The sequence below is a fragment of the Macaca fascicularis genome, chromosome 12 (assembly GCF_037993035.2).
Source record: "Macaca fascicularis isolate 582-1 chromosome 12, T2T-MFA8v1.1".
NCBI classification, from domain to species: domain Eukaryota; kingdom Metazoa; phylum Chordata; class Mammalia; order Primates; family Cercopithecidae; genus Macaca; species Macaca fascicularis.
The window spans coordinates 102,462,460-102,475,144 of NC_088386.1; the positions used below are offsets into that span (position 1 = coordinate 102,462,460).

The 12,685-nt window shown below is 37.7% G+C and overlaps 1 protein-coding gene across 4 annotated transcripts in view; it reads left to right on the plus strand.

Annotated features, from left to right (window-relative positions):
* ADAM23 (ADAM metallopeptidase domain 23) overlaps positions 1-12,685 on the plus strand; it is a 172,623-nt gene that overhangs the window by 73,612 nt on the left and 86,326 nt on the right. For all 4 annotated transcript variants that reach the window (XM_005574061.5, XM_005574060.5, XM_005574059.5 and 1 more), the window contains exon 4: positions 8,775-8,838. In XM_005574061.5, the coding sequence (XP_005574118.1) occupies positions 8,775-8,838 (64 nt within the window). The remainder of the gene's footprint in view (positions 1-8,774; positions 8,839-12,685) is intronic.

Here is a 12,685-nt window from a genome sequence, read left to right on the forward strand (position 1 = left end):
TCCCACCAGCGGATGTTCAGCGAACATCTGTCTCATTGAGTTTAGGGGATGTAGGGAAAGCCTGGCCAGCTGCTGCTCCCTGTGTGGTAGGTGGTGGTATTGTGAATGTCTGTGGTTCCCGGCATTTCCTGGACCCGAACTTAATCCTTAATTAAATAATTCCTTTATTAAAGGAGCTATGCTTCTTTTCCCTTAAAAATGTAGCTTGTATTATGGTTTCTTCTTAAAATGGCAGTATACATTCATTGTAAAAATTTTAGGTAATACAGTTAAGCAAAAGAAAGAAAATAAAAACTATTGAAAGTTCTGCAGGAAACAGTAGCCCAGTGCTATATTTGGTATACACCTTTTCAGACATTTTTCTGTATGTGAATGTGTACATATAAACATACTCCTAAAAAGTTGCCAAGCATAGTATTCTTTTACTTTTCTTCTCATTGAATGATGTTGTGAACATCTTTCAAAGTGTCTGTGAAAGCACTAGAAAGCTGCTGTCACCTACATCATGCATGTTATTGTTTTTGTCTAGCCATTTCCTCAGGAAACCCTTATGAGTGGAACTTGTGGAATAAAGGGTGAACATGCTTTCAGGGCTTTTGATACCTATTGCCAAATTGCCCTCTGCTTGCCAGTTTTCCTACATCCTTGCCAGCAGTGGCTACTGTCATTCATTTTTATTTTCTAAAGTGATGGGGGAAAATGATCTCTTTCATGATTTTAATTTACAGGTATTTTATTGCTAGTGCAGCTGTAGGTTGGTATGTGATTGATCACTATGAATATTTCTTTTGTTTTTTTCACGAGTTACATGTTGTATACATATTTCTTCATGTTTATTTAAATCCAAGTTTATTAATAGGTTATATATGTATGTAAATATGTATGTATATTCATATACATATATCTCTGTATACATTGTACATATATAAATAAATCCAACTATATTTGTACACATATAAAATTTGTTGTTAGTAGAAATTTTTCCACCTAGATTATTTTTAGATTTTTTTTGTTGGTTGTACATGTAGAAATGTATTTTGTTTTTGCATATTTATCTTGTAACCAGCCACCTTACTAACTGTTATTATTTCTGATAGTTTTTCTCTTGGTTTCTTTTTTATTCTTTTGGCTATTTTATATATACCTAGGAAGAATAGAACACCATATAAACAGATGTGCAGTTTTTCTGTATAGAATGAAAAATGAAAAAAGTAAAGAATGAAAAAAGTTAAAAATGAAAAGAGTTATTTTCCTAGAATGTGGCAAAAACTGGACTTGGAAGAGAGTAGTTTCTTCTGTACAAGGTTACCAGAAGGCGAGGGTGATCATGGATCCTCTTCTGTTCTCTGCAATTTCACTCTGTGTGATGCTTGCTTTGTAGTTATGTTAATAAATATTGGATGTATCAGAAAAGAAGCTGGATTAGCAATATTCACCAACTATGTTCATTATTAGCTTTGAAATTTGTTCATCATAGCATTTCAGTGATGTGTAACTATGTACAGAAGATATGCCTTTTTAATTTGGATCCAGTTTTCCTTATGTTTAATTTTTTTTTTTTTTTTGGGTTTTATGACATACAGGGGTAAAACTACATTGTGAAAGTAACCATGATTCTGTCATAAAGGAATCTCAAAATTACTGGAAACTTGGAAAGACACTGGTAGCCACAACTAGTAATGTGTTATCCACTTCATATGGTCGGGCTTTAAGTTAAGGGGAAGAAATGAAACATCTTTCATTTTTTATTTAAAGATTTTTCTTCTGATACCACCCCGCTCAGAAGGGAACTCTCACTGGCTTTTATCGGCTGATCAAGCCAGCTGAGTGAGGGTTCTCAGCTTTTATATCACCTCAAGTCTCCTAACTCTTCCTTTCTCCACTCTACAATTGGCTTGCAGGCCTGCCTATGTTTCTTGTCCTTATTATACTAGGGTTTTCTAAACTTCATTATGGTTAATGGGACCATTACCTGAGATGCAGGAGTACTTACACATTTACATTTCCACTGCAATTTCTCATGTGGTTTAGGAGCTCATTAAATTTCTCTTGTTACCCAAAGAAAAACCTCTACACCCTATTCATGCTAGGAACATTCTCTGCCTGCAGTTCTGTTCCTATGAAATATGCCCACACTTGCCAGCCCTTGCCTGGCATGCCATCTTTGTCTGACTTAACACAAAGCCTCTATGCAACCTATAATTATTTTCACCCACTTAATATATCATTGCTATATGCTTAAATCCCAGCCTCTCCATGTTCTTGATCTTTTAACGTAGCTTAAAAGTCTTACTGTATTGTTTACACTCAAAGGAGTATATATTTTTTAGCTGAAACAACTTTTGGTATAAAAACTATTTTGGGTGGTATGAGTCTAAATTTTTAAAACTTTAGGAAAGTAATGGTTGAAAAATTGTTATACTTTTAAAGTCTTCTGTTACAAAAAGAAAAAAGAAAAGCAATATAAGCGCAAGCATAATCATAGGTTACAAGCTTATGTTTATATGAATATATTGAGTTTAAATTCTGTGTCTGTCTTCATTACCACTTACAGTAATTATCTAGTGAATTTAAAATATCTTACGTGTATAAAAGGACAAAACAGAGAAGCTTCTAATGGAAAGAGGGAGCGGGCGCGGTGCTTCACTGTGGCTTCATGGAGCCTTGGGCATAACAATGTCACTATGCTCGAGGCTTCATGAAGTTGAGGGTCTCCACAGTGACAGCATTGGTTGTCATTAAATGAATACAATGTGGACCTGGAAGGAAGGGGTGGTAGGAGACTTCTTGGATGAATGTCAGGGCTCATTTGGGTGTGATTAGGATTCCCAATACTGAGAAGTTACGCACTGTCAAGCAGAAGATAATCAGATGACTGACTTTGCATGAGAAATATGAGCATCTATGGTACTCCTTTTCTAGATATCATTTAATTTTTCTACTGTTTGTTTAACTTCTGTTCCAGTCCCAATTTGAACACATATGGAAGTAACTTACATGTTTTACTACTGAGAATTGAATTAGGGTATTTGTGCTACTGTTTACTTAGGAACAAAGACGTATGGCAAGGTGCATGACTGGTCACCACCTGACAAGTTCAGTGTCTTGCAGTGAATGTGATCTCATAGCTTCCTGACTTCTCCATCTTATACTGCTGAGTCCTCTTGCCCAGATCTGGCTACTGATGTTGTGCACTGAGAGAGCCTAAAGCACCTACTCAAGGCTTTCCTAAAACAGTGGTTGTATTAGTCCATTTTCACACTGCTGATAAAGACATACCTAAGACTGGGTAATTTATAAAGAAAAAGAGGTTTAATGGACTCACAGTTCCACCTGGCTGGGGAATCCTCACAATCATGGTGGAAGGAGAAAGGCACATCTTACATGGTGGCAGACAAGAGAGAATGTGAGCCAATTGAAAGGGGTTTCCCCTTATAAAACATCAGATCTTGTGAGACTTATTCACTACCATGAGAACAGTATCGGGGAACTGCCCCCCATGATTCAGTGATCTCCCACTGGGTTCCCCCCAAACATGTGGGAATTATGGGAACTACAATTCAAGATGAGATTTGGATGGGGACACAGCCAAACCATATCAGTGGCTGTGTGAAACATGATGACAGAACCCAAAAGCAACTGGAGGAGAAAACATACTCACAGACTGCTTGCTTGCTTACTAGAATCTCAGCTTTTGAGTATTTTCTACATTGTAGACCAACCTGACCTTCCATGTAGAACTCGAAGTGTATACCTTAAATTTGGCCTTTTGGTGCCTTTTGGTAGGGTGACCATATGCCCCAGTTTTCCTAGGACAGTCCTTCCTGGTTTACGTGTGTGTGTTGTCCTGGCACAATGATTAATATGCCTCTTTTCTTTTCCAGAAATGCCCCAGTTTGGATGATAAATTATATGGCCATCCAGTTGCTAGGTTTTGGTGCTTGCTGCCGTTCTTCTAGACTTTTTTTTACCTAGTTCTGCTGCTGAAGAAATGCTGTGTGGGCCTCTGGGTTCCTTCAGACAAGCTTGTTCTCAGCAGCTCACTCAATTTCCTAGTTAGAATTAAACTGAGTGCTTAATACAAAATTTCAGAGAATATAGATTTTAGAACTAGAAAGGAATTCTAGTTCATACACTTTTTACAATGAAGTAAATGATTTTAAGTCATGTAGAGAAAATGATTTCCTTTGTGGTCCAATGTATGTCTTTTCTAGTAGTCTTCCTCATAGCCCAAGGCCTGGTTGGCCACGTTGTTTTGTTCTGAGCAATTGTTTTCTTTGATCAGCCCACCCCTAAACTTCCCTGACCAGAATTGCTCCAAAGAGAAGCATTTTTGTTTGTTTGTTTTGTTTTTTTTCTGAAATAGAGTCTTGCTCTGTCGCCCAGGCTGGAATGCAGTGGCGTGATCTCGGCTCACTGCAACCTCTGCCTCATGGGTTCAAGCAGTTCTCCTGCCTCAGCCTCCTGAGTAGCTGGAATTACAGATGTGCACCACCACACCCAGCTAATTTTTGTATTTTTAATAGAAATAGGGTTTTAGCATGTTGGCCAGGCTGGTCTCAAACTCCTGACCCTGTGATCCACCTGCTTCAGCCTCCCAAAGTGCTGGGATTATAGGCATGAGCCACCGTACCCAGCCGGTTCTTTGTTTAAATTAAGGGGTTAAAGTTATTTTCCAAAAAACCTGGAATCTACCCTTCTTGGTTAATAGCTTTCATAGGTACTAGGGAATCTTGGTACCTAACTTTTCCAATTATTAGAATTCTTGGCTTCTCCATATGGAACTTCTTTGTAATGGAAGATACAAACTTTTGGGAGTTTTGACCATATGGCTATTTATGTGTCTACTTACATTAGAAACATGAATCTCATGTTTAAGGATTCCAACAAATACACACACATACACACGTCTATACACATACACACAAAACCTTCCTGAGGTAAATCTCTTTTTGTGAATTTCCAATTCCTAAATATAATAGCAGCTCTGTTTGTGTATTTCCTGATAATTGTGGAATTCTTTGAACATAGATTTCTAAAAGATAGATTTGTGATAAATCCTGAAATTAGGATAGTTTAGACAGTGTTTCAGTGACAAACATGAAATCTGAGACTTCAACACTATAATATGTTATCTCTTCCCCACACTGTGATCTAGGGCAAGTTGAGCAGCTCTTTTAGGCAGCTCTTCTCCAACTCATGATGAAAGGGTCTAGGCTGCATTCATATTTCAGTTATGCCATCTGGAGTATGTGGCTCCCAGGGTTGCCATGAAAGAGAGGGCTTAGATAATCCTGCAGGGATTTTAGTGGTCACAGTAGAAGGGCAGACATTACTTCCTTCATCTCTCATTAGCCATGATCCATTGTCTTGGCCCTAACCTAACTGCTGCAGAAGCTGCAAAATGTGGTCTTATCAGGATGCCAGGAAGGGGAAAATGAAATAGCATTTGGTGGACACACAGCATTATTTCTGCCACAGTTCCTTCATTGACCTGATTCTTGGCTCATTTGTCATGTTTCAATAGTTTTATATTCTCCTGCTCTTACATGTTCTTCATATTTTGAGTAAAATCATATTTAGTCTGATTCTAGAGTCACTACTTTGGTGGCGCAGATTCACCATGAAGGTGCAGAGTGAGTGGGTTCAAGAGTTTCCTTGTTCTAGTTCTTCCACTCTCTTTCACTGGCTTTCAACTTCCATCCTACGTTTATCCATTTACTTATAAAGGTCACTCCTCTTTCAACAGATAACCTGCGTGAGAAGCATGGGAGTAGCCACAGAATACAGCTTTTCTGTAGCTTCAGTAATTGAAAAAAGATGTTTATTTTAGAACTTAGGATGTTCAGAGTTTGCCCACAAGTTATTAGCGTCTTCAGAACCAAACATCCAATTGGCTGATCAACAGAGTTAAATGCCAGTTTATGTTTGGGTCCACAATTGCTAAACAGATGAGTATTAGCATTTCAGAACATTCTGTTTCCAACAGGAAATTGTATTAGGACTACAGAGAGCAGAGGTGGAGGAAAGGACAACTCATCTTCAGGCATATGGAGATGTAGATTACCTTTTCCTTCTCGGCTGGGTGGGGCTGGAGACACACCACTGCACAATCAACTGTTCCCTTCTCCCTTTTCAGTGTTTTTTGTCCATCATCAAAAATTACATTTCAATATTATTTCAAAACGTTTATAATTAATTAGGTTACATTTCAGTTGATGTAATTCACTCTCAAGGAAATTACAAAATAATATTTTTGAGTGAGGTGATCAGTCTTGCATGTTTGTGCTGATTTTGCTTAGTTTCAATTTGAGAGTTGCATTCTTCATCCTGTTTCCAAGCCCATATAGCAGGTGTTGGTAGAAGTTTGCTCATTCAGCAGATATTGATTAAGGGCCTGCTATGCATTAGGCATTATGCCAGGTGCTAGGGATACTGTGATGAGTGGAAGAATTAGTTTCAAGGGAGGCTAGCTGTGGTCAGACAGAAGGAAAGGATGGAGTAAATGGGGATGTGTGCTATTTATAGGAAGTAGAAGAGTGGACTGGCATGGTGAGGAGGGGCATATGGTGGTGTATTTGTCTCAGTGTTTGCCATAGACCTCCTGAAAAGTAGCTGTTTTTCTTCTTTAAGATTCTAAAATGCCAGAGATACTAGAAATAGGTATGTTCATGAGAAAAAGAGACCCTTAAAAGGAGGGAAATAGGATAATTAAAGTGACTATCCGATTTGAGAATTCATGGTTAGAATGCAGTTCTCTGCCCCTGTAATTACAGGCAAAATTAAAATAATGTGGTTTCCAACTCGTAGACATGCTCCAATGATTGTATAGTTGAAAATCATAAATTACCTGTAGAGAGACACAGTTAGAATGCAGTTAGGGAGACCTCTCTGCCTCCTGGTATTGCAGAAGCTTTCCACAGAAGAATGGTACCATCACCAGCTCTGTCTGTATATCACAGTGCTGTTAGCCAACTTAATTAACTAGCAGTGAAAGAAGTTTCTGCACCCTGTGAGATATTCCCCATGTATACAGAGTTCAGTAATTGTCATTACTTTTGCTATCTGAGGTTTTTTAAAGGGAATGAGTAGACATACCACAATTTAGTTTCAAGAGTGGAATTATCCTTCAATACACATTTGATTTGTGATTTTAATGGGAAGCATGTCTAAAGTTTAAGCATTGACTTCCTTTCTGTGTTGGAAAGGTTGTCCATTAGCAGACACAGGGCACTATGCTGGACATACCCAGGAGGCCCCCAGTTACTCTGTTGACTGGTGCTTTACGCCCCTTTCCAGCCCTCTTCACTGAATCATTTTTAGAATGCATCAGATGCAGCTCTCAAAGTGATGCAAAATCATTGAGTCCTCCCATTCTTCAGCTAAAGAAGTAGTGTCATGGTTTCCTAACAAGAAAACCTACTATGAGGCAAGATTATAGAAAATCAGAATAGCAGAGTAGGGCAGGAGCTGAGGAATCTTCTGCTTTAGCCCTTCATTTTTACATAAGAAGAAATAAAGACCCAAGTTTAGGGCATACAGCTGACTCAGAGTGGGACCTACTCCTCTCCTTCAGTTCCCATTAGGATTAAATGAGTTAATACCATTATAGTCCTTATAATAGTACCTGTGCCATAGTAAGTGGTCAGCAAATGCGAGTTATCACTTGTCATTATTCCTAGTGGTAGAGCCCAAACAGGAACCTAGATGCCCTAATGATGCAGTGCTCTTCAGGAGGCACATATTTTATATTTCCACGTTGTAGAGGGAGAAATATGTTTTAAGAAGTTGAGTTAAAATAGTGACCACCACAGTGCCCATTTATGTGTACCTACTCAGCATACTAGTACTTAGTCTGTACTGAGTAAGTACTAGGCTAAGTACTGCATTTCTTAGCCCAGTACTGCATAGTCTGAGCTAAGTACTGCATATTCATGGTTTCCTTTAATCCTCACAGTGTTCTATGAGATTCACATTCTTGACCATCCCCATTTGACATACAAGTTGGGGAACTTGCCCAGGGTCACACCACTAATATGGGGCTGAACTAGGTTGTTTTTTTTTTTGAGACCTCTACCTCCCAGAGTGCTGGGATTACAGGTGTGAGCCACCATGCCCAGCCTTGTTTTATGTATTTTTAATAGTCGAAAAAAATCAAAAGAAGGATAATATTCCATGACACATAAAAATTATGTGAAATTCCAATTTCAGTGTCCATACAGTTTTGTTGGAATACAGCCATGCTCATTTGTTTACATATTGCCCGTGGCTGCTTTTGAAATATAATGGCTGAGCTGAGTAGTGTAGTGGAGACCGCATGGCCCACAAAACCTGAAATATCTACTCCCTGGCCTTTATAGAAAACACTTGCTGACTTTTGCTTTACACTCTTCCTTGGTGATTACATTTTATGACATTCCAGCGGTTTAGGGCATAATTGTGGAGTTTTTATAGGATCTGTCTTCTCGTGTTACTTGCCTTATGGTTTGTTCCATATTAATTAACACATGAATCAGATCCTGAATAGTGTGTATAAAAAGAGTTCACCGTTAGATTGTCTATGTCTTGTCTTTTTTTCCCTATAGATTGGGGAGTAATTTATTCCTGGATACTGTGTGAGACTCTTGATGATAACCTGTTTTTGTTTCTGTACTAACCATGGATTGCAGCTGTTTGTGATTTGCATGCCCCTCACATTCATTTATTGAGCCGATTGTTTTTAAACCTCCAAGTGTCTTAGATGCAGAAATCACTCTATTTTCTTTCCTTTGTAGTGGTTTGTTGTCTTCGGATTATGTGGAGATTCACTACGAAAATGGGAAACCACAGTACTCTAAGGTACGGTTACTGGCGTCGGCAAGTTCTATAGTGTAAGTGTACCAGTCATAGAGTTGATCAGTGCACACTGCATTGTTTTGATGTCTGTCTTGGTAAAATCACCTGTGCTCTTTTTCAATGATACTATTTTTAGTGAGGAGAAATTTATTAAAATGTACAAATGTTTGAGATAACATTAGGTATTCAGGACAAAAAATGTTTATTGTTTTTATTATACATACAGTACCTTTTGTGATAGTATAAAGAGCTATTCAGTTCCGTATCAGCACCTGAAAGTAGTCAGTAAAGAAGGACGAGGCTCATGGCCATCGAATCTGGATTAGAAGACTGGATGGGCTGTTAGAATGATTCTTTAGTGCAAATGACTTTGCTGCCCAAGAAGGGCAGGGGAAGTGAAATGTAGGTAGTACTTTTTCTCTAACCGTCATAACAATTCTGTGAGGTCAATGTTATTATTCCTGCTGTACTACGGAAGAAATTAAGGCAGAGAGAGGGCAAATAAGCCTGCTTAAGGCCATGGAACATTGAATATGAGGGTACTTGGGTATCTGATTCCTTCATTTGGAGATGAAATTTCTTGTCTTCAGGAAGGATTAATAAACAGCAAGTGAATTTGGATTAAAGCAAGAGAGAGAGAGAGAGAGAGAGAGAGAGAGAGAAATGGTTTGTATGTAAGAAACAGTGACCTCCATCAGTCAGGGTGAAGTTCCTCAGAATGGCTACAGAAAGAAACTCTGACTTTTAGGGAGTCAACAAGTGCCATTGAACCTGAGCAGTGTCCCCGGTGTCCCGGATACTGGGGCACAGGAAAGGAAACAAAGTGGGGAAACATCACTAGATTTGTTGTTTTTTTGTTTGTTTGTTTCCTAGATTGTTAACACATGTCAACATAAAAGTAGCACCTTTCCCATGTGTGGACTTGCGCAATATAGGTAACTGGGATTTTCAGTGTGATGGCTTCTCAGCAAATATTTATAGGCGCCCTTCATTATAAATACTGCCCAGGAGGCCCTGGCATGTCTCAGGATTTATAACATTCCAATTTGTAATAGGACGTGTTTTCCAGCCTTTGGTTTTGTGCCACAGATTAAGAACTTTCATGTATCATTAGTTGTCAGTTCTTGCCTTAGGTTGCACTTGGGGGTTGTTGAGTCTCCCTAAAAGTTAACGCTGTGGAAAGTGAGCAGAAAAGCTAAATCAAGCGCGGGAACGAGCTTCCTGGCATTTGTACAAACTGAAGCTTCTGTCAGCTGTGCCAGGGCCCTGAGCACTGCGGATGCTGAATCATGAGCCTGGAGTAGACAAGATTGCAGGGAACTTTATAGACTCAGCAAATGAGCCACCTTTGCAGGACACAGAAACCTGATCCAAACTTTTCACTAAGGCACTAAGTTAGTTTTTTTGTTTTTGTTTTTTTAAAGAAACAGAATAACTAATTGGCCTCCAGAGGTCATTTGAGGTCCCAAAAGGAGACTTTATAATTAATAAGATATTCCAAATCTGTTATCAATTGTAACTAAAATTAAAACAAAAGGTATTTCAACTCTAGCAAAAGAAATTGTATTCACTGCAGTTTGTTTTTGTGTTCACTGCTTTTCTCTCTTTCATGACCCATTTTCTCCAAATAGCTCATATGCCCAAACTTATGTGCTTCATAGATAATGAATTAAGTCTGTTTTTTATGTGTCTGTATTGATATGGTGCACAGTATTTTATGTCAAGATTTTTAAAATGTAGCAAAATTTTAAATATTTTAGCATGTATTAAGTAATCTTCTAAACCTTTAATTTTTAAAAACTTCATATTATTTCTAATTCATTTGTTATAATTTGTTTAAAAATGCCATGGTGATAGACATTTTGACTGTTTCCAATCTTTCACTATACGAATAACTTCAAGGGAAGGGCCTTCCAGATACATTTTGAATACATCCCTTATAATTGCTTCAGCGTTAATTCTGAGAAAGGAATTTTCTGGGTCAAAGAGTTGGTACAATTTTTTAACACTCTTCACATATATTAACAATTTTTCTTTCTGAAAGTTGTATAAATTCATATTCCCACCACCATTACATATATATATATATATATATGCATTTGTAAATAAACTTCATGAAGATTGTCTTTTATGCTGTTTCAGAAAATCTTTGTCCAGAGTACCAGAAAAGGAAATTAATATGTAAGAATGACTAGGTTAAACTTACTTTCACATAATGCAGCCTTTTTTCCCCCAAATATCTCAAATTGTTTATTTATTTATTTATTTATTTTTTGAGATGGAGTTTTGCTCTTATTGCCCAGGCTAGAGTGCAGTGGCGCAATCTTGGCTCGCTGCAACATCCACCTTCTGGTTTCAAGCGATTCTCCTGCCTCAGCCTCCCAAGTTGCTGAGATTACAGGCGCCTGCCACCACGCCTGACTAATTTTTTTGTATTTTTAGCAGAGACAGGGTTTCACCATGTTGGTCAGGCTGGTCTCAAACTGCTGACCTCGTGATTCACCGGCCTCGGCCTCCCAAAGTGCTGGGATTACAGGCGTGAGCCACCATGCCCGGCTCAAAGATCTCAAATTGTTTAGAGAAAAGCACATGCACACATTGTACACACACACGTAGACACACAGTATTATCCACATAACTAAAGAACAGTCTTATTTGGCTGTGAAGTTAAATATGAAGGTGGATATTGACAGTATCCCAGGAATTAGTTGCAACCGCACTTTGAAAAGAGGGTTGCCTAGGTTCTCCCATGTCACCACTACCAAGCCCCTCCCTCATTCTTACTTCTCACTAAGAAAAGATTAATGTCTTGGCTTTTACTTTTATTGCATGCATGTGGGTTAAAAGTGTTTCTTTCCATGTGAAGCAAATATAGGAGCTGGAGAGGTAAAAAAGAAGCGTGTAATATGAATGCTGGGCATCAATCTGTGAATAAGGAAGAACTTTTGTTCTGCGCTTGATGGAGCAATAGCCTTTGTTTAAGTTCCTACAGTGCTTTGCACATAATATATAATACAACTATTTTGTTGATTTTTTTTACAACTTTAAAGGTAATTTATTTACTTTTCTTATTTTATTAACAAATTTATTGGGATATAACTTATATATCATAAAGCATATAATTGTTTTTAGTATATCTACAGACTTGTGCATCCATCAACATAATCTAATTTTAGAATATTTTCATCGTTCCATAAAGAAACCTTACACCACCTGTTAACAGTTGCAGTCTCTCTTTTACCAACTGTAGATAACCACTAATCTATTAATACTTCCTATCTCAATAGATTTGCCTATTCTGGACATAAATGAAATCGTATAATAGGTGGGCCTTTGTGACTAGTTTCCTTTTTTGTCCCTAGCTTTAATGAGGTATGATTGAAAAATAGAAATTGCATATATTTAAGGTATATAACTTAAACTATATATATAGGAATTGTATGTATTATACAAAACATCATGTTGATATGTTTATACATTGTGAAATGGTCACCACACTCGAGCTAATGAACATACCCATCACCTCACATAGTTATCTCTTTTTTTGTAGTGAGAACATTTAAGATTCACCCTCTTAGCATATTTCAAGTACTATATATTTGTTGACCAACTTTGCTGATGAGCCTATTTAAATAAGTTAATTTTTAGCATTTCAGTTATTATAAAAGAGTAAGCATCAATATAACACTATGAAAGTACTTTTCAAAATTAACATATTTCTGTTAGGTCTTTTTTGGTGAGCTGCTAATACATATTTGTAAGTGCTTACTAATACTTTGATTTCTCTTCTGCTTATGAAAGGAACTACTACCTGACCAGCAGTCATGATGAATAAATAGATGAAATGCCT